This window comes from Glycine soja, chromosome 2, assembly GCF_004193775.1.
Source record: "Glycine soja cultivar W05 chromosome 2, ASM419377v2, whole genome shotgun sequence".
In the NCBI taxonomy this organism is placed as follows: Eukaryota; Viridiplantae; Streptophyta; class Magnoliopsida; order Fabales; family Fabaceae; genus Glycine; species Glycine soja.
The window spans coordinates 1,193,908-1,216,948 of NC_041003.1; the positions used below are offsets into that span (position 1 = coordinate 1,193,908).

Genomic DNA, 23,041 nt, shown 5'->3' on the forward strand with positions numbered 1-23,041 from the left:
CCCAATTCATCCACTTTATATGAAAATTGCTACATTTGATGGAATAGTACTATGCAACAAAGTCAAAAATATTTTCTCAATAATTGTCATATTTGGCACAGGGTGAAATCCGTTAATTAATTACACCTACCGATTGTAATGACTCGTGAGTTGCCCATAAGTATTACTCATTTCGGTGATGGATGCTGTTTCTTTATTCTGGCCAAAGCTTCTCTAGCTTTCAAACCAGATATAAGAAGAAATTTTGGACAACCTAATCATGTTACTGGCCAAGATAAGTTATGCTTGCCAGATAAACAATTGAAAATGTTTTCACCAAAAAATAAAGAAAGTCAATCTCATGGCACTCTATCTAACATTTACACATTTGTCGTAATTATTAATGTCTAACGAGTAGGATCAACCATACTCGAGGAATAGGATCATCAATGCCCATCCAAATGTTGGACCGATACGACTAAAGACACCAGCGATTGCCAATCCTCAGTGAAAAAACTATATATATTATTTTCAATTTTATATGAAAATTGAGCTTATTTTTACAAGAATAATATTATTTTTGAGTCAGTGAAGAATGACTAGGGATAAATACTAAATGCTATAAAACAAATATTAGAAACATACTTTGCAGTTTGCATAGTTTTAAATTTGCCAAATTCACTTTCGTGACAAATAAGTAATAGACTAATAGTATACTTTGGTTTCAAAACCGGCATGCGGCAGGTGAATTCTCTGAGTTTTTAAGTTGATAAATTGGCTTAGAGAACTTTTGTTAGTCACCAACTTGTGTTGAAATCTCACCAGCCAAGTTGCTTTATTTGCCAAGAAGTAGAAAGTAAAAAATAATAATAATAATAATAATAATGGAAAATCCAATGAATCAAGGCCAGCTCTCTATCTACAACAACATGGCATTGGATATGTCATGATGTCCCTTCACCTATATATATATATTGTTCCATCAGTCCCATAACTTCTCAAACCACCAAAGCCTACGGCTACTACATTACATTCTTTTTTTTCTTTCCCAAATGGGTTCCATCTTTTCACCCTTAACCACTATCTTCCTCCTACTCCTACTCGTACTTTGGGGTGGCGAGGCACGTGACCCTTTTGCTTGTGACCCTAAGAACACCGCCACAAAAAACTTACCATTTTGCAAGGCTTCGTTGGCAACAGGGGCAAGGGTGAAGGACCTCATTGGAAGGTTGACACTGCAAGAAAAAGTTAACTTGCTAGTGAACAATGCCGCGGCAGTGCCACGGCTTGGTATCAAAGGGTATGAGTGGTGGTCGGAGGCACTACATGGGGTCTCAAATGTGGGCCCCGGAACCAAGTTCGGTGGCCAGTTCCCTGCCGCCACTAGCTTCCCTCAAGTCATCACCACCGCTGCTTCTTTCAATGCTTCTCTGTGGGAAGCAATCGGGCGGGTGAGCTTTTTCTTTTGTTTGCGTGCAAATATTCACTCACAACCGAAATAATAATAATAATAATAATAATAAAACAAAAACATTTAGCAATCAGTGGCACATATACCCTCATATTCATTTTTTAAACTATTCATTTAAGAGTGTTAATTTGTTTTTAAATGCTTGGTAGTTTAGAAAACCTAAAAAATATCAATTATTTTTAAAAATACTTTTATTTATTAATATTTACTAAAGCGTTAATTATATTCTATTTTTTGATAAAAATATTATTTTATCATATAATTTGTGTAATTAACAATTTTGTTAAGATGCATGTTGTCTTTGATTGATGTGAAAAGGAAAAGAAAACTAAAGGGAAAGAAATTGACAAAATACTCATTTAATTTAGGCGGAAATAAAAGAAAAAGATAAAAGTAATGTACATTTCACGCATATTTTCCTTCTCGCTACTTTAGTCAACAAAACTGAAAAAAAGTTGAGTCTGTGAGACTTTTCTTTCACAGTCGCATCTTTCATTAAGAATGTTTATTTCTTAAGTAATAAAAAAAACATTTATCATCTCCCTTTAAGCACATGTTGGATACAGTTTCAACTTTCAATATATTAAAAGTTAAATATTGAACCTTAATAAAGGAAGGAAAATAGATGTCTAATTAACAATGGCCAATAATTAATGTGAAGGTTGCCTCGGACGAAGCAAGAGCAATGTACAATGGTGGAACGGCTGGGCTGACATACTGGAGCCCAAACGTGAACATCTTTAGGGACCCACGGTGGGGCCGCGGACAGGAGACTCCCGGTGAGGACCCAATACTAGCCGGTAAATATGCAGCCAGTTACGTGAGGGGGCTTCAGGGAACTGACGGTAACCGGTTAAAGGTCGCTGCCTCTTGCAAACACTTTACGGCTTATGACCTTGATAATTGGAACGGTGTGGATCGCTTTCACTTTAATGCACAGGTGAGCCTTATTTAATGGTATTTTGGAATTTTGGATTGGGATAATGGGTTATGGCCTTATGGGGAATCTTCTTCTTAAGGTGTGGTGCACCACTCATGTTCATATTACGCACTGCTCAGGTCGTTTCCCTAGTTTGGTAGTACTGTTGTGTTGGCCAATTTGTCCACTTTTTGCACTTTTGCTAATCCAAAATGATTTGTAGGATGTGGGTCATTTATGTTTAATTTGGTTTTGTTTGAATTCAATTCTAGCTAAATCAACTTGGACATGGCATGTCAGAACTTTAAGGTTCGGTATGTAACCTTGAAAATCTAACAAACACGCGAGGGTAAAAAGTGTAACAACTCAATGATAGCTTCTATTAAAAATTGCAAATGCTAGTTTAAATTGAATTGTATTTTGCACAATATTCTTTAGGATGGATCACGTTGATGCATTTTGTAGTTTTCTTTACCACTTTCAGCATCCCTTGTCCAAACAAGGATGACAAAAAGGGCGCACAATATAGTAAATATTATTTTTGGTAGCACCTTACTTGGAGGTTTATGGGCAGGTTAGCAAGCAGGACATTGAGGACACGTTCAATGTGCCATTCAGAATGTGCGTGAAGGAAGGCAAAGTGGCGAGTGTGATGTGTTCTTACAATCAGGTTAACGGGGTTCCCACCTGTGCGGACCCCATCCTCCTAAAGAGAACAGTTCGTGGCCAATGGGGTCTTAATGGGTAAGCTCACAAACTATGCCAAAGGCTAATGAGTAATAATTAGGTGGTCCTCACTTTGTGCCAAAGAATTATCCCAAACTATTTGCTTTCCTGTGATTCAGGTACATTGTATCAGACTGTGACTCTGTTGGGGTGTTTTACAATAGCCAACATTACACATCTACCCCAGAAGAAGCTGCTGCCGATGCCATTAAAGCTGGCTAGTTACTAAATACAATTAACATATCATTATTATTATTAGGAAAAAATAATAAGGGCTTGACATTTTGGTCATGTTACAGGTTTGGATTTGGATTGTGGGCCTTTTCTGGGACAACATACGCAGAATGCTGTGAAGAAAGGCCTCATAAGCGAAGCTGATGTGAATGGGGCTTTATTGAACACATTAACAGTCCAAATGAGGTTAGGGATGTATGATGGTGAGCCATCAAGTCATCCATATAACAACCTTGGTCCAAGAGATGTGTGCACCCAAAGTCACCAAGAGCTTGCCCTTGAAGCCGCAAGACAAGGGATTGTGCTTCTTAAAAACAAAGGTCCTTCTTTGCCTCTCTCCACTAGGCGTGGCCGCACTGTAGCTGTTATTGGGCCCAATTCTAATGTCACTTTCACAATGATTGGCAACTATGCTGGTAGGCCTCCTTTTTTATTCCCTTAAAATATTGAAAACTGCACCTAAGCTCACTATGTCCTTCACCTGCTTTTTTAGGTATTGCTTGTGGATACACTAGTCCCTTACAAGGAATAGGGACATACACCAAGACAATTTATGAGCATGGTTGTGCAAATGTGGCTTGTACTGATGACAAGCAATTCGGGAGAGCCATAAATGCAGCCCAACAAGCAGATGCAACTGTGCTAGTGATGGGCCTAGATCAGTCCATTGAGGCTGAAACTGTGGACAGGGCTAGCCTGCTTCTTCCTGGACATCAGCAAGACCTTGTGTCCAAAGTAGCAGCTGCCTCCAAGGGCCCAACAATTTTGGTCATTATGTCTGGTGGGCCTGTGGATATAACATTTGCGAAGAATGATCCTCGAATCCAAGGAATCTTGTGGGCCGGTTATCCCGGTCAAGCTGGTGGTGCCGCTATAGCAGATATCTTGTTTGGAACATCTAACCCCGGTTTGTCTTCTTTTCGACTAAAACTTCCTACACCTCAAAAAATTGCTTCTGGCCCTCCATTGCATTTCAGAAAATCCAATCCAAAATGTAATTTTTGGATGGGGAATATGCCAGAAGTAATACTCTTCTTTTCACTCTTTTAAAATAGCCCCATTGTAGGTCCAAAACAAGTTATATTTTTAAATACATACTTACATCACAACATCATGTTATGTTTTAATTCCAGGAGGCAAGTTGCCTATGACATGGTACCCACAAGGGTACATTAAAAACTTGCCAATGACAAATATGGCAATGAGAGCAAGCCGAAGCAAAGGGTACCCTGGAAGAACCTACCGATTTTACAATGGCCCAGTGGTGTATCCATTTGGTTACGGATTGTCTTACACGCACTTTGTTCATACATTAACTAGTGCACCCAAATTGGTCTCAATTCCCGTGGATGGGCACCGCCACGGCAACAGCTCCAACATCGCGAACAAGGCAATTAAAGTGACACATGCACGATGTGGCAAGCTTTCCATTAACCTTCACGTGGACGTTAAAAATGTTGGCTCCAAAGATGGCATTCACACGTTGTTGGTGTTCTCAGCCCCACCTGCGGGTAATGGCCATTGGGCTCCACACAAGCAATTAGTGGCTTTTGAGAAAGTCCATATTCCCGCCAAGGCCCAACAACGGGTGAGAGTCAAAATTCATGTTTGTAAGCTCTTGAGCGTGGTTGACCGGTCTGGGACTAGGAGAATTCCAATGGGTTTGCACAGTCTTCACATTGGTGATGTTAAACACTCCGTGTCACTTCAGGCAGAAACACTTGGAATTATCAAGTCCTAAATTTTTCGAACGTTACATTCCATTACTCACACACCACCAATCGCCTTTTTCAGCAAAATATACATATATAGTACCTGCTAAATAACCTCAATCTCTACGTAAGTGTATAATAGACAGATTAATAGTGTGCTTATTGTCAGGGACATTTTAAGTTTTACCTCTAAACTTCCTACATGGTGCTTTGGTTCTAAGGAACCATTGATTCAAACCGTAAATTGTTTATATGTCATAACCTCCAAGACAGGACGTGCTAGATTTGATTCATCAATCACAGCCAATAAAGTAATAGGGTTGGTTGCGATTTTTGGAGAAGAGATTAGGAAAATGTATTGTTCTCTCTCCCATTCATTTCTACTTTCTTTGCCATTCTTTTTGCTTGTACTTTTATCAATACAAGACATTAGTATTTTTTTTTAAAATGTAATTGTAAGGTTGGTAATAAGAATGAGCTTTTTCACCATGATGTGCAGAGCTTACACCCACAGGCCAGCTTCCATTGTTAGTCATTTCCAAAGACCTAACTAAATATTAGTAGAGCATATTTTTTTTTCTTTTGCTTTTGTAATGAATTCAATAGAAATATGAAGTCTCTTGTTACGAATGGAATGCAAGAGAACCATAACCAATCGTATTGCTTTTTTACTTATTTCTAGACAGATTTTAACGCGACACTCTTATTAATTATCATTGTACCCAAGTACTGAAATGTTAGCAAAGTATAATTTGTACTGCTTTTGATGACAAATTCAACAAAAATGTTGGCCCCTTGCTACGATTGGAATGCAAGAAAGCAGAAAAGCATATTATTGGGAGGGGGTGGGGGAGCGGAAATACTCAGCTAAATTCTTAAATCATAAAAAAAAATGAGATGGATAGAGCAAGATATTAGGGAAAATACATATATGAATTATTTAATACTACTAGCTTTCCCAAATGGGGAATGAATAACCAGAATGGTGAGCCTCCCATCATTTAGATTTTAGAGATGGAGAACTACTATTAAGGCAATCATGTGACATCTAAACCAATAATGATCCAAATTGATGACAGAAGCTGGCATGTGTGCGCCAAAAAAAGCTCAGTCGAAATAATAAAATAAAAAGAAAGGCTTTGATAATGAAAATGGCCTTGATGTTGACATATAGGTAATATAAGAAGCCAACAGAACAGAGTAAAGCATTTAATTCAAGTTCCCATGTTCCGAAAATATGGAGTCACAAATTCCACGCTTTGATTTGTATTATTCAGCTGGAATGAAGGACTTCCTCTGTTCAAGATTGCATCCATCTATTATAATACTGCAATGCAATATAAAAAGGGAATTTAAGTGGGAAAAAAAATCTTATCAGTATATAGTCACATCACAGGTTCAAAGTGTATTGTAGATTTATAGCTGATAGAAAAACTTTGTTCGTTTTTATTTCTGTCTGCCAACAAAAGTATTACGATATGCCAATATAGGCATATAATATTAATAAGCTACACCATTTTTTTTAATACTTTGTGAAACATTTCTTATGTTTAGCAGGTTGCAAGAGCATGAATATAGTAGATCAGCCAGCACAATGTTACCCAACATATAAATTCTAATAAAACGAATGCTTGACTTTGAATTCAAGCTTCTACTTTAACAATTATACTTGAAGCTTCATCAAACAATTGGTAAGCACTAAGCAGAGATGGTGGCCTTAAGAGGGGATTGGTTTTGGGGGAATATATTTCTTCCAGTAGATAAAAGGTATAAACAAAGAATAGAACAAGCAAAGTAGCTTCTTGTGAGGAGCTTTCTTTTTTCATCCCTAGCTAGTCATTAGTCAAAGGACAAACTTTAGCAAAGGCTGACTTATAACATATTATGAGGAGCTCAAAACAATCAAGAGAGAACGAAAAAAAAAGGTACACCCACGAGGCATTGCATATTTTTATGTTTACTTTTCCACTTGTATCTCTTAGAAATGTTTCCAATTATTGTGGAGACCTCTATGCTCTTCCCTCTATGTTAAGTACCAACCCCTGGAAGAGGGATGGCTGATAACATATTTTTGGCACTTCCTTTGGGTGTTGAATTAAGTGGTCCTACTTAAACTAAAAGGCTTTCATCTTTTGTGCAGCTAATTAAAAGCTATAACACATAAGATAGCGAAGGATGACTCTACAGAGCCCCACATGGCTGGTTAAATTTATGTTGAACTTATTGGGAAGAGTTAGTTTGCTGAATCACTGATGATGAGGACGAGGCCTAAGAATTGTCGAATGTCAACAGCTCGAAAAATGAGTTGAATCGGCCCACTCGCCCGGCCTGCCATCAACCATCTTGAATTTTGACTTTTTGTTCATGTGACCCTTTCAAGACAAAATCTGATAGCATTCACACCATATGAAATTTTTGGATCCATAAAATTGGAACTGATTCCCTCCATTCATCCATTCACACATTCATAAATCAGAATCGTTAGATGAAGATCATACGCTTCATATTTTTGAATATGGTAAGATTAGATTTTTATAGGAGTATTACAAAAGTATGTTTGAGAGTAAAATCAGTTTATAAATTTAAGTTTGTATTACATAAATTTACAAATTTGTATCTAAACATGTACTACATATTTTAAATTGAAATTATCAAGATAAAATGTGAGTGACTCTTATCAGTGTAATGTGTGAATGCTAGAATTCCTAACTGTGGAATCTGATCCCATATTGTATACTCATTTCTGCACAAGTATGGTGTTTTTTTTTTTTTTTTTGGATTTGTAGTAATTTCCAATTAATGTTCTGGCGAGTGGTTAGCTTTAATTTTCAGTGTGGTTTGAGAGCACCTTTCAGATATTAGCTTGCCAGCGTCTCATTTCTTTTTATTCCTTTTTTGAAACCTTTATTACATTTGTGCCATTTTGATTGATAACAGGGAGGGAAACCAATAGTATAATCCTCATGTGTCAATTTTTATGTTGCCTGATTGATCTAAGTCTTCTAATTCAACCGTTTATTATGATTCATCATGGTTTTGAAACTAATAGTCTAATAGTTTATATGTATATTACTCCTTCATAATGGTTTGCGACTTAATAGCCAGATCAAGTTTAATATAATGTTTAGCTGACAGATTCTTTTTTTTATATACAATTAGATGACAGATTCAGAGAAATAATAGGCACACCTACACACACATATATATATAGCGCATAATGCTTATATTTAAAAAGAGTAAATGATTAGCTAGAAATAAATAAAAAAGAGCAGCTGGAGCATAATGTGTATCTGAAATTCAAATTTGAATTTAGTGAGTAAGATGCATTATTGGCAAAGCTTTTGAGGTAAGCAGCAGAGTGAGCAAATCATACCCTCATTAAGCTGGCCTTGTTGGCCATAACATAAAAATCCATTGAAGCTACACATGCATAGCAATATGTAGTATATGTTAGTGTATTATTATTACTATACTGTTGGCTCGCAAAGCGAAAGCTACACATGGGTCACCATCTTCACGTGAAATTCCATCAACAAGACACGTGCTTCCCACAGAGGTTCCCTGAGCTTTTGCAGAGAAGCCTTTGGAAACATAACCACATTGGATAACCCATCTGGCGAATACGAGGCAAATCAAATACATGGCTGCAGATAAGGTTTAAACGTCTTCTTACTTTTACTAATGAGTAGTACTATAAGTTAAGCATTTTTCTAAGGCTTTGATACAAATCAAAATAAAATATTTAATATATTGAAAATTGTAAAAAACAAATGTTATATTTTTTATCATTAATTCCTTAACAACTATAGTTAAGACCTTTCTCATATGAGTTCAAACAAAAAATAAAGAGAGATTTTGATTATAAAAATAGATTAGAGAATATTGAAGTCATTACTTTATTTTGCCGTCGAAGGAATTATGGAAATGCTCGTGCTAAAATCGCTTTTAGCATTGAATGGTTAATGCATTTTGTGAGTGTTTACCTTTTAAAAAGAACATGCAAGCTTTTCAAATGATAAAAATGATTATGTATGTATTGTTGTTCCACAGGAAATAAGAGCCCTCGTGCTAATGAAGTAGAGGAAAAACCTTATCCAAGAATGGTAGTTTAAGAGAATCTTTAGTTATGTGCGTCACACTTTGCCTCCTTATATACAAACATGCCTTTGAGAATGGAAAGCGTTTCCCGTAAATTCTTAATTTTTAATCTCCAAGTTATTTCTTTAATCAATATTTTAAGTTGCAATTACTAAGATTGCCAACTGAAGCTGCAATCCCTTTAATGATTATATTTATATCTAAAGGATCTTATTGTATATGGATATAAGCAATAAATGGCCACCCTGTACAAAGTGGGAACTTTGTGGGAATCCTAAGTATTCCTGATTTTGGTTTTGTTTTAAAAAAAAAGTTCGCTATGTGTGGCCGTAGGACTTAATAACATCCTAAATTCTAAAAGTAGGTTCCAAACTACTAAAAGTATGGATCAATCAGAAATGATTATTTTAATTTAATAAGAGGTTTTAATTCTTTTTTATTGAAAGAGACGTTTTAAAGTTAAATATTGAACATTTAATTAAGTTTCGGATATAAAGAAAAACTCTAATATTCAGTGCTGTCTGGGATATTCTTGGAGCTTGAAGTAAAAACTAAAAAAGGACCCTACAGAACAAAAAACGTATTTCATAAATAATTCATCAACATAAAATTTCATGAATTTATAAATTCAAATATAAAAAAATAATACACAAAATCCTTATATTGAAAATGAAATTAATACATTTTTTTCCAAATTTTTTAAAAGCTCAAAATGGGAGCCACAAGCCGTTCATCACCTTGTGCATGCCTGAGCCGGCACTGCTGATACCTATGGTCAACAAAATGACAAATACCTATAGTAATTTTATTTAGTTAAGATTGCATATCCTAAAAAATACTTATGATTTCAGTTATTGGGCCGTTCTTCTGGTGTAGCTAAGCAATAATTAAGTAGTTCTGTTTTTTTGTTCTTTCTTTAATTTTCAAGAAAGAATTTCGGCGGCGATTGTTAGAATTACACAAATTAAATTTGCCCTCCTTGCACCAATAATGAGTGTTCTTAAAATTATAATGAAATGTAGTTAGGTATTTCAACCATATTAGCATACCCATCCATCACAGAAATGGTTCCCTTTAAACATAAATATACAAGTACAACCCATTTTTTCTTAATTTATATATAAAAAATTAAAAAATATATATTAATCATATGTCTTCTTAGCTAGGTAAGTGATATATATTTGATTACCAAGTAATTCAATTATAGGAATAAGAATAAAATAGGAGCAAATAACTAAGAGGCAAACAACAACCTATATAAGAATCTAAATTTCCATGTTTCTTTTTTGTTGGAACTAGGATGACAGGGAGGTGGTGTGGGGGTATGGATAGTAACCATTTGTCACCTTTGTTAGATAAAAAAACTGTTTCATACTTGTACAGTTATTTGTTAAGTGAGCATTTATAAATTTTATAAATACTATATAACAGGTTTTATATGTGATTTGCTCTCTCGTCTCATTCAGATTTTCTTTTCTTTCAATTGAATAATGAAATCACAGTGTAACAATTTTTATCTCCTTTAAATGTAAAATTTTCTCTCTTCGTTGTGGACTTCTTTTTAGCGGTGTTGTGATTATCTATGTTGTTGTTGTTGTTATATTTGAACTGACATAAATTTGATTCCCTCGTATTGAGACAGTGGGGCATTGGTGGCATACTTTTCTGCGTTTAAGTCAACAATACTTATAAGCATATGATATGCATATTGGAAAACAAACAAGGAGAGAGCGAGGGGAAAAGAAAGAGTAATCGCAAACTAATTGGTAGGTATTCAGACATGCAGTTGCATCAGAAGGACCATCAACCTTACCTGTTGAATTGTGGATAAAAAACAATAATTGGCAATAATAGAAGGAGAATGAAAACGAAACAAGGGTAGATCCAAAAGTGAAGGAAAGAAAACGAACCAATAATGGCTGAACCAATCAAACAGTACCCAAGAAGAAACATTAGACCCTGCCATGGGGTACTGGATGAGACCATCTTGTAAAACTTGTCATTTCATTAACAATAAGATGTTAAAACACAACATGTGTGTCATAGCAGAAGCAGAACTAAACCTAAATGGGTATTTGATATTGTTAGCTAGTTTTGTAAATTTAAATTGATGCTCCGAAATAAATTCTATAGGACCCCATTGTCACACAAACAAACAAAGATTTCTTAACAGATCACGCCTATTCAAAAAGTTACTAATATCCTCGTCTTGGAGAAAAAGATTTAACAGAAAGTGAGGAAGATCACATTTTAACTTAGGAATAGTAGCTATTGGTACTAGGGGATAAAGTAGTGAAGAACTTTAAACTGAAAGATCCAAAACAAAAATATAGTACATAAAATTGAATTTTGGGATGTGGGACAAGCACAAACATCACATAAAATAAGTGGACCTAAAATCGTTCATGCCTTAGTTTCCACCATTGATGATCTCTACCAATGAAACGGAACATCTCATCACAATGATGGACCCCAATTCCTTACAACCTGGAACTCCTTAGCTGTTCTAGCACAGCAGAGAAACAACTACATGTGTGGAAGATAACAAATTATGTAGACCCCGTTTGTGTCCTTGCCTTGGGCACTCCATTAATGGTCCCAAACCTATGGGAACAACAGCAATACAAATGCTGCTTACATCTCTAGATTCATGTGTAATTAAGCTAATTTCTCTAGTAAAGTTTATGTGCATACGTTTTATGTATTTTAATCGATAAAAATAACTTGTTTAGAAAAACCATCTTTTACTTCGTATAAATTTTTATTTATAAAAGATTCTTAAAAAATACCAATTGCAGAGCTGCACTTCTCGTACGTACGGCTACATTGGTTTTCATTCCCTGTTTTCGAGTTTTATTGCAGGGTATTTTTTTTTTCTTCTCCCGTTTCCTAGTAATAAATTTTACCTAAGATATACAGAAACACATGTAGTATTACAAAATTTAAAACAAAATAATGTATGACATTATATATAAAAGCTAAAACAACATTTATATATTAATTATTAAAGAAACATTTAAAATTTTATTTTAATTCCTATTCACCACTAAGATGTTAGTTTGAGTTAAAATGAACTCAATCTTTTTAACTAAAATCTTATTTTAAATCTTATAAATGAAAAATATATAATTAAAAGTTTTTTCTTAAGTAAAGTTTTGTTAAAGATAATCATTTAAGTTTTTTTTATATATAATGGATCGATCAATCGAATTCTTTAACAAAAATTTTAATAGATAAATATTACAGTAAAAAAATCTAGTACCTATTACCCATCTTCGAACTTGAAGCCTAATAGTCGTTGTGAAGTTCCCAAATGATAAGTAAATTTGTCATTCTTACTAATAATTTACATTAAAAAGTATTTCTTTTTAAAAAGCTATTCTATATGATAATACATTCTATATTATTTATTTCATCTTTTGAGGGTATCATTTGCACGAAAGAATGATGAATACTTTGTTAATTAATGAAAGATGTCAACATCAACTTATTCTTATAATTTCCTTACGCAACCGTGTCATCATAATATAGTGACATATGGAGCATGATACGAAAATCAGAAATAATACTCTTCCATATATTTTCATCAATCTTATTTTTAAAATGCAATGAAAACTACAAAAGAAATTAAATCTAACAATATTGTTGAAGTTGAAATATGGCACACCTCAATCCTGTGTTTGTTTGTTGTTACATTGTTGAGAAAGCCTAAGGTCGTTAGTTTGAGTTTGAATTGTTGCTTTACTTTTAAATATAATAAGTTTTAGTTGATGAGCAGCGCACCTAATTACATCATTGAATATTTGTGCACAGTATTGATTGATTAGTTTTATTTTGTACTGCGTATTGATTGATTAGCTAAACATTACAATAGTGTGTATTACATTTCTAAAACCTTACATATTCCATATAAAGTATTATTAGAGCTATTTGCAACCCAATACTCGAGTACTAAATAAATTCAATATCATGCATGAGAGAAATGATTCTCTCTTTTTTGTTTGTTAGCATTAATGATTTATAATACTAGTGTCTATTAGTGAATTTAGTTTTTTCTTGTTGACAATTAGAATAATTTTGCTGGAAAGAAATTCTGTATCATGAGAGAAAGAAAAGCAAAACAAAACGTTTTTAATTTATTGAACTGTTCCTGGGTTTATATGCAAGGGTCAAATCATTGATCATGTTATCATACAAAATATGAACTATCCAATCCACAAAAATGCAACAATAATAACGTCTTAAAAATAAAAATAATAATAACACTGGAACTAAATAAAACAATGGATAAATATTTATTTGGATCCTTAAGAATGTTAAAAGTTGATATTTCAATCAAGATGAAAATTAATTTTTAGTCTCTTAATATCAAAAAAGTATGATAAAATTATCATACCATTAACTTTTGAATGTTAACTCTCACTATTTTGTATATGTGACGTTTTTGGATCAAATTATAATGAGAAATGTTGCTTAGTCAGAGAAATTAGTAAAATAGACTTAATTGTATGTCAAAAGTTGATGGATTATTTTATTACCCTTAAAGATTGCTTTTATTTTTTCCTTCCCTCGTTTTTTTATTGTTGCAATCCCAACTTCACTCCCATCATCTCTTTTCTCCTCTTCCTTATATCTTCTTCTCCCTCCCATGGACTTATTGTAATGAAGTTTGAAACATGAATTCCAAAAGCTTACTCCTAACATACAAGGTTAAAATGAATTTTTTTCCCCTTTTGCTTTTGATTTTGTTCCATTGAATTTTTTTTTGTAAAATTGATTGAGTGTTCTTGTAGAACAATCGATTTCAAGCAAAACTCATATTTAAACTTGAGTAACTGTAAAAAAAAAAAAAAAAAAAAATTGTCTGCCAAACTTCCGCACAAACCAATCGTGTTCCTCTTTTGTTTTCTCTCAATTTCTCCCTCATTGCTCAACCATTTTTTAAATCAGTTGAGGGCTTTGGTAGATAAACCAATCTAGCTTGAGCAAGTCCTATGCTAGAACTTGATTTTTCGTTCAAGAATGAAAGAGAATATGTAAAAAAAAAAATGATTCAACATACTGTTGCGCAAACGCAGTTTGTTCTTTGTACTTATTTCTTTTTTATCAAACCTTTCACGAAATTTGTTATGGTTTTTTCCCCCAACATGCTGGTCAGTTCGCAGGTCAACTATAAACATGTTTTCTATCATTCGGGCGAACAAGAGGAACTGACATGAAAACAAATTGGGAGGGAAGCTGGATTGTAATAGTAAAAAATTGGGGTAGAAAAAATGAAAGTGACAAAATAATCCATAAATTTTTTACTGACAAATAAGTTTATTTTATTCATTTCACTAACTAAGCAATACCATGTGCATTTCTCATGACAATTTAATCTAAAAGTACCACAAGCAAAACCATGAAAGTTAACAGTGAAAAGTTATCGACAAAATTATTTAGTTATACTTTTTAAACATTAAAAGGCTAAAAATTAATTTTTATTTTATTTTTAAAAGACTGAAGCATGAACGCTTAAGAATTTCAAGAACAAATAGATATTTACCCTAAAATAATTAAACAAGGAAACAAACAAAAACGGTATTATGGAATGGAGAAGGGTACTTGGGTTGTGGGACCCAAATCCAGGAATGCCACGTGGAGACAGGCTAGCATTAAAGGGTGACGTGGCAAAGGGGGGGTAATGGAAATGGCAAAGGCAGTGCCCGAGATCACAGGAACTGTAATGGGATATTTGTGAGGCAAGGTAAGTTACTGTAAGAGAGCCCTTTAAGACAAACCCATCATTCACGTGCTTTCATTAATCAAAGTATCAAACCCTCCAAAAAGAAAAACCAGGATTCCTGTGCCTTGTGAGAGAATGCCCTCTTTCCATTGCCCATAAATATTCTCATCATTATCACTAACTCCTCCTTACTCTTTTCTCTATCACCAATTTTTTATCCCTAATAATCATATGTCAAGTAATTTATAATAATTTATACACTTTACTCCATCAATTAAAATAAATTTTCTTCACACCCTTCTTTAATCTTTGAGAAATCTTATTAACACGTTTATTCTAATACAATATAATTAAAATATATTTAAAATTATTACAAAATTATGAGAGATATTTATTAAATAAGATCTCAAATTAATAAATTTTTAATAAATTTCAATTTAAAAAAAATGTATCAAAATATGTGTTTTTAACATTTCCCTTATTACTTTGCTCCATATTCATTCCTCCTCATCCCGTTAAAAATAAATTAGTGTTTTATGTTAAAATCACAAACAATGATCTGAAATCACTTACAATTGTTAGTTTTATATTTGAATTAGTTAATTATTAAGAATGAAATGGAAAACAAACAGTTAATCAAAAATATTATTAACTTCTAGCCGTAATTTCTATAAAAAAAAAATATCACAGAAAAATTATTTGTTAGAGTTATAATATTTTTTTATCAAATAAAAGTTGCAATCTTAAATTATAATCTGAATTATTATATAATTTAAATAATAATATCAATGATTTTTTCTATTAATCAAATTACAATTTGAAAAAAAAATAATCTTGTCCAAATACATTCTTAATATTAAACCAGTTTATCAGAGGTGTTTTGTTTGAGTGAAATAGATAAGAAACATAAAATAGGAAAATAGGAAACAAAAGTTAATCAATTTTTTAAATCAATTGTTTTTTTCGTCATATTCGTTTTTAAGAGTTTAAAATCATCATAAAATGCCGAAAATCACTAGAAAATACTCTCAATCAACCAAATTATAGAGATTTTCTAAAACTTCAAGATCACGCTCTTCTTTACTATGTGGGACGCGAAAATTTTCAAGCTAATGCTTGTTTCATTAATTAATCTCAAATTTTCAAGCTAATGCATTTTTTTTCTAAGGTGTCAGTTATAAAATTTTACTCTCCCATTGAATCAGGTCACACACTAGACGCTTTTTCCTATATTTTATTTATAAAAAAAGAGAGAAAAAAATGCAGGCAATAAATTGAGGTCATAAACCCATAACAAGTCGCAATATTATTAATGCGGAAGAGAATCTAAATTTATAGTTGTGTTGTGGGTTATGATGTTAATGGATGAAAGTTTACACTTAAATTAAAGATGTCAGTGGTTTTTTTTTTTCCAGTGTAAGCCATCATCTTTCACTCACCCACGGAATCAAGTAAAAAACTATACATTTTTCCTATATTTTATTAAAACAGAAAAAAATACAAGCAATGCTTATAAAATATTTAGGGTCATAAACCTACAAGGTTCAATATTGATTAATGTGAGAGAGAATTTAAATTACATTGTATTGTCTTCTATGATGTTAAAGGATGAAAGTTTAAACAAAAGTCAAAAATATTAATAATTTTTTTAAAGATATATATTTTTTAAAGTGTTAGTCGTAATCTTTGACCCGTCCACTAAATTAAATCACATTTTTCTTATATTCTAATGAAATAAATGCAACTCATAAATTTAGGGTCATAAACCGACAAGTTGCAATATTGTTAATTAATATGAGAGAAAAATTAAATATATGACGTATTAACACATTAAAGGATGAAAGTTTACACAAAAGTCAAAGTTATCAATATTTCTTTTAAGGTATTTTTTCAAAGTGTCAATCATAATCTTTCACTTGTTCAATGAATTAAGTCACATTTTTCTTATATTATAATGAAAGAAATGTAACTTATAAATCTAAGGTCATAAATCCACAAATTACAATATTATTAATACTAAAGGAAATTTGAATTTATGGTCAATTGACAAATATGATATTAAAGGATAAAAGTTTAGACAAAAGTTAAATATGTCAATATTTTTTTGTAAGACATTTTTTTTCAAGGTGTTAATCATAATCTTTGATCTATCTACTCAATCAAGTTACATTTTTTGTATATTCTACTAAAAAAAATGCAACTCAAAAATTTCAAATCATAAACTGACAAGTTGCAAAAATGTTAACACGAGAGAATATCTAAATCTATGGCGTGTTGGTAATTATTGTGTCGTTAAAATATGAAAATTTGTACAAAAGTTAAAATTATTAATATTTCTTTCAAGACATTTTTTTGGGTGTTAATCACAATCTTTCACCCTTCCACTCAATCAAGTAACATCTTTCATATATTTTATTAAAAAAATACAACTCATAAATTTAGGGTCATAAATCAACAAGTTACAATGTTGGTAATGTGAGAGAAAATATAATTCTATGATTTGTTGACAACTATGAAATAAAAGAATGAAGTTTGTACAAATATCATAGATGTGAATATTTATTGTAAGACATTTTTTTTCAAATGTCAATTATAATTTTTCACCTATCCACTAAATTAAATTACATTTTTTTATATATATTTCTTAAAAAATGAAACTCATTAATTTAGGGTTATAACAAGTTACAATATTATTAATGTGAGAGAAAATACATATTTATGATGTATTGACCGTATGACGTTAAAGGATGAAAATTTATATAAAAGTTTAAATTGTCAATATCTTTCAACACTTTTTTTGAAGGCGTTTTCTCTTCTACTTACACTTGTATTTTCAAGCATCAGTAAATCATCCTTTTAACATTTGAAAGTCTAGAATATTCTCTAAAAATAATTATCTTAAATTTACAATTATTTTATTTAAATTTTTAAATTTAATCCCTTATTATCATTTTTAGTCTTTAAAGTATAAATATATTAACATTATCATTTTTAAATTTTAGATTAATACGATTGACAAAATTAATTTTCAATTAATTATTTTAAAATTTCTTAGTTTGAAGAATTAATGTATTTTTTTGACTAAAATAATAGTTTAATTATTTACATTCCTTGAAATTTACACTGGATATGACATGTTTAGTTAATAGAAAATATATAAATGGTAGTAAATCTATACCTTTATTAAAAAAAATATATAATGTGATTAAAAAAATTTAAAAAGAAAAAGTAAGGTAAAAGATGTAATGTATTTGATAACGTTGATAGAATCTAGAATCCCTAGTTTGTTCGTCACTAGTCCATTGCCCATTCTCTGTCAAACTCGTTTTCTCTCACCCTCTATATATTTCCTCTTCCTGTTATTACAAAGTCAGAGAGAGAGAGAGAGATTACACTCCTACCTTAATAGGTGGGAGAAGAAAGAGAAGAGGAGAGCGTGTTTGATATTTATATGATCCAACGTTGAATCTTCTGCCACAACATACACCATCATCAATGGCCGTGACCACTCCCTGTCTCAATGCCACAGAAAAGAAGCACTGGTGGCTTACCAACAGAAAGGTAAGAACGTTCCAGAACCTTTTGTTTCGGTTTTTATTTTCTTTTTTCATTGATCCAAACGCGCCGTTTTCTGTAGATCGTAGAGAAATACATGAGAGACGCTCGGAGTCTGATAGCGACGCAGGAACAGAGCGAGATCGCTTCAGCGCTGAACCTTCTCGACGCGGCTCTGGCGATCTATCCGCGGCTCGACGAAGCGCTGGAGCTGAGAGCGAGGTCGCTGCTGTATCTGAGAAGGTTCAAAGACGTGGCGGATATGCTTCAGGACTACATTCCGAGCCTGAGAATGTCGAACAACGACGACTCTGGTTCTTCGTCTGTTTCTTCGGATAGTTCCCTTTCGAGGGAGGGTGTGAAGCTTCTCCCTTCCTCGCCCTCCGATCAGACTTTCAAGTGCTTCTCTTTCTCTGACTTGAAGAAGAAGGTTATGGCAGGCATGTGTAAAACTTGCCACAAAGAAGGGTATTGGAGGTAATAAAATAAGCATTATAGAATCTCTTGCATTGGTTTTACATTTTGGATCAGATCGGAGCCCTCATATAGGGATGAGGTTCCGAGTAAATGCTCCTGCCTGCCATAATCATAATGAAATGTTTCCCAACTCCTTCCTTCAAAAATCAAATTAAATTTAATGCACCATAGATTGCACAGCGTGGAAAGTCACGGAAAATGTAATGGAGAGTTAAAAGGATTTCCACTTTCAAGCGTCTGGGAGTTTCATTTTTTAGGTCCAAGTCTTTCACAGTAACTTAGTCATTTTTACGATATTTTTCGCAATAATTTCTATAATAAAAAGAATAATTATACGATGTAATAAAAATATTTAAAATAATAAGAAAATTTGCTCTATTAATTTGTTTTAAAATATTTATCTTTTTTAAGAAAAACTAGGAATATCACTTATATTTTCATTTATTTATATTTGACTTATTATTTTAATGAACTCATAATTGCATTCTCAAATATTGTGTTATTATAATTTATCATGCAATTAATATTTTTTTTATTAGCATAGGCAGTTTAAATGATGAATTAAAACTTTGACTGTAAAATTATTTTTTATATTTTAACTTGATGTTTAGTATTTTAAGTAAATAAAAAAAAATGACGAGTGTTGTTAACACAGTCTTTAATACTATACTCATTAATCATTGAATCTTACAAAATTATAAATAGGGTTTACTAAATATTTTATGAGTGTTAAAAATTATAATTAATGTTCTAATTTTATTTATAATAATAACAGTTTATAAGCACATTGTGTTTAATAATGTACTCTAGCACACAGTTTTTACTGAATTTTAAATTTTCTTTGTTTTATCCTATTTTAACAATGAGATTTATATGTTTTTGAAATTTTTAGTAGTAATTGAAATCGGGTTTTGAAGGATTGGTTAGAAATAAGAGACTGTATTAAATTCTTTAAACATATTTGATAGATACATGTGTATAGAATGGAAATTCATGTTTACATTTTATTTTTTTTAGATACATTTTTGCATTTTATTTGGATAAGTGAACAATGAGATCCAAATGCTTCAAGTCATAAGTTATTATAAACTGTTTTTGATTCGATTGATTAAAAAAATAAAAAAAATCAAATGTAACGAAACAGATATTTTTATTTTTTATGGAGTGTGTATTGTCTGAGTTTCTAATTTTCTATTCTATTTACCAACAGATACTTGGTTCTGGGGAAAGCATGTTGCCACCTAGGCCTAATGGAAGACGCAATGGTCCTTCTCCAAACCGGCAAACGCCTAGCCACCGCCGCATTCCGCCGCGAGAGCGTGTGCTGGTCCGACGACAGCTTCTCCCTCTCCAACTCCCTCTTCTCCGGCGACACCCCCACCCCCACCACCCCACCCCGCGCCCCACTCCTGGAGTCCGAAGCCGTCACCCAACTCCTCGCCCACATAAAGCTCCTCCTCCGCCGCCGTGCCGCCGCCCTCGCCGCCCTGGACGCCGGCCTCCACTCGGAAGCCATCCGGCACTTCTCAAAAATCGTGGACGGCCGCCGCGGCGCCCCTCAGGGCTTCCTCGCGGAGTGCTACATGCACAGAGCCTCCGCGCACCACTCGGCCGGGCGAATCGCGGACTCAATCGGCGACTGCAACAGAACCCTCGCCCTGGACCCCACCTGCATCCACGCCCTCGAAACCCGAGCCTCCCTCCTCGAATCCATTCGGTGCTTCCCAGACTCCCTCCACGACCTCGAACACCTCAAGCTCCTCTACAACACCATCCTCCGGGACCACAAGCTCGCGGGCCCCACCTGGAAGAAGCGCCACCACAGCGTACGCTACAGAGAAATCCCCGGGAAGCTCTGCGCTCTCACCGTAAAAACCCAGGAACTCAAACAGAGGATCGCTTCCGGGGACACCGGGAACGTGGACTACCACGCGCTCATCGGGTTGCGGCGCGGGTGCGGGCGTTCGGAGCTGCAGAGGGCGCATCTGTTGTTGTGTCTGAAACACAAACCCGACAAGGCCACGTGCTTCATGGAGCGGTGCGAGCTGGCGGACGAGCGCGACCTCGACTCGGTTAAGGAAAGGGCGAAAATGTCGGCGCTGTTGCTCTACAGGTTGCTCCAGAAGGGTTACACCAATGTGATGGGTACCATCATGGAGGAGGAGGCTGCTGCCGAGAAGCAGAGGAAGAAGGTTCTAGAAGCTCAATTGATGAGTAATGAGAAATTGGAAGACAAGAAGTGCACCGTTTCATCGCCTTCGACGGCGAACCCCTCTGTTTATCAGGGGGTGTTTTGCCGCGATATTGCGGTGGTTGGGAACTTGCTTTCGCAATCGGGGTTCAACCGCTCCATTCCGGTGAAGTACGAGGCGATGAGCTGCTGATTCCTCCATCCCCCTAAGAATCTCTGCTTCGTCGCTTTCTTGTACAGATGGACAATTTTGTCACCCTCTTTTTCTTTTTTGCTCTACATTTCAATGCTCATTTATTTAGATGTACAAAGTATATTAGTTTTCAACTTTACTTCTAATATTTGCAGCTGCATGCCGCTAAACTAAATCTTGCCAAGTTTTAAAGTATGTTGCGTTATCGCGGCAATGCTTACTTAAGACAAATTAAATTGTTTTCATTAAATTCTTATCAGAAATTACAGTAAAAAAATACTATATTGTTCATTACTTTTAATGTTTTTTTTAGTTTCTGAATCATTAATGTATGGTTGATGGATAAGAAAAGTATTGATTAAAATTTAAAACAACTAACGTGCTATTAAATGGTAATAAAAGAAGTGGAATACTAATTTTTAATTTTTAAAAGAGACATGTTCTTGTCTAACGAATTCAGTAAAATGATACCTTCAAAAATTAATAAAAAAAAATGACAAACACAATCCTCTTATGCTATTTAGGGAAGGTGAATGTCTTTTTAAAACTTAGAGCGGGTATTGGTATCATTTAGGAAGATAAACACAATCCTTATAGTATAATCATTCTAGAGTGAGTTTTATAAAGAACTAAGTTAATCACGCTTGTTTATTATTTAGCAAGAATATTAAGATTTGATGTTAGTTCTCATATGTTTGATTATATCTCATCTTATATTGTTATCCAAGTCATGAGTGAAATATAACTTTGTTTCCTCTAAAAAAAAATTCATTTTAGATGAGTCATACAATATAACAATAGCACATGAAATTTAAAACAAATCATAAAATGGTTGTAAAATTTAGAAGCATTTTTACATTAATTTGTTTTAAAATTCTTAAAAACTGTATTAAGAATGCTGCTTATTAAATAACAATATTTATATAAGAATCTGTTCCTTAGTTTAAGAACCCGACAACTGATATTGAAGATATAGGGAATGATTAAATTGAGGTTATTTAGTTGTGATGAAACAAATAGGAAAGAGAGATATAGATGATGGGTTGCATATATATAAAGAAATTTCATTGCCGAAGAGAGGAGAAACTCCTTTCTCTACTATCAAACCAGAGGTAGTAAACCGGGCTCTGTAGCTTCCAATGTCTGGTCCAAATGCATTCAATTAGATTTTCTTAATTAGCATTTGTATCCACCAAAAACTTTGCCCCTTCCACCCCAAGTAATTTCTCAATCCTAGTCATAACATTTTTTCAATTAATCAACAAAAATAATTAATTTAATTAATCATATTATATCTATCAATTATTTGTACTGATATTTTAAAATTATGCTTCTTATCTTTTTATCTATTTAATTGTATATATATAAAAAATAATTAATACATCTAAATTTTTTTAAAAAAAATTATAAAAAGAGATAATTAATTTTTTTAAAAATAATCTTATAATTAACAACTGTGTCAGTATAATTGAGCCGGTTGGTGATTCTGATTTGAACCTCCTCGCGTAATGGCCAATTTATGTACTACTTCACGGTTACCGGCTCTACCAGTCTAGTGTGATGACAAAATAATATTTGATTGGGCAGGGATGTGTGTTGGCTTCTGTTTGGTATAATTCTTGCTAGTATAGGAGTATTAAATTGAAAAGTATTTTTAATTATTAATAAAAATAGTTATTGATATTTTAATATATTTATGACTTGTTATATATGTATCAGTATGATAAATATAAATTATCTGTATTTTTAGTTGTTAATAAT

The 23,041-nt window shown here is 33.2% G+C and overlaps 2 protein-coding genes across 2 annotated transcripts; both read left to right on the top strand.

Moving 5' to 3' along the window:
• Window positions 1–986: 986 nt before the first annotated feature.
• On the top strand, window positions 987–5,533 carry LOC114378522 (probable beta-D-xylosidase 2). Its single transcript, XM_028337128.1, has 7 exons — window positions 987–1,430; window positions 2,112–2,390; window positions 2,944–3,113; window positions 3,215–3,312; window positions 3,395–3,745; window positions 3,823–4,236; window positions 4,463–5,533. Exons 1-7 carry the CDS (start codon window positions 1,032–1,034, stop codon window positions 5,068–5,070), a joined length of 2,319 nt encoding a protein of 772 aa, XP_028192929.1. The 5' UTR covers window positions 987–1,031; the 3' UTR covers window positions 5,071–5,533.
• Window positions 5,534–18,148: 12,615 nt separating this feature from the next.
• LOC114378530 lies at window positions 18,149–21,475 on the top strand. The gene is made up of 3 exons (XM_028337140.1): window positions 18,149–18,425; window positions 18,502–18,896; window positions 20,107–21,475. Exons 1-3 carry the CDS (start codon window positions 18,360–18,362, stop codon window positions 21,278–21,280), a joined length of 1,635 nt encoding a protein of 544 aa, XP_028192941.1. The 5' UTR covers window positions 18,149–18,359; the 3' UTR covers window positions 21,281–21,475.
• Window positions 21,476–23,041: the final 1,566 nt, after the last annotated feature.

Coding starts and splice junctions, on each gene's coding strand:
- LOC114378522 (XM_028337128.1), top strand. CDS start 1,032: ATGGGTTCCATCTTTTCACCCTTAACCACTATCTTCCTCCTACTCCTA. Junction 2,391..2,943: donor GCTTTCACTTTAATGCACAG/GTGAGCCTTATT, acceptor GTTTATGGGCAG/GTTAGCAAGCAGGACATTGA. Junction 3,746..3,822: donor AATGATTGGCAACTATGCTG/GTAGGCCTCCTT, acceptor CTGCTTTTTTAG/GTATTGCTTGTGGATACACT.
- LOC114378530 (XM_028337140.1), top strand. CDS start 18,360: ATGGCCGTGACCACTCCCTGTCTCAATGCCACAGAAAAGAAGCACTGG. Junction 18,426..18,501: donor GGTGGCTTACCAACAGAAAG/GTAAGAACGTTC, acceptor CGTTTTCTGTAG/ATCGTAGAGAAATACATGAG. Junction 18,897..20,106: donor CACAAAGAAGGGTATTGGAG/GTAATAAAATAA, acceptor ATTTACCAACAG/ATACTTGGTTCTGGGGAAAG.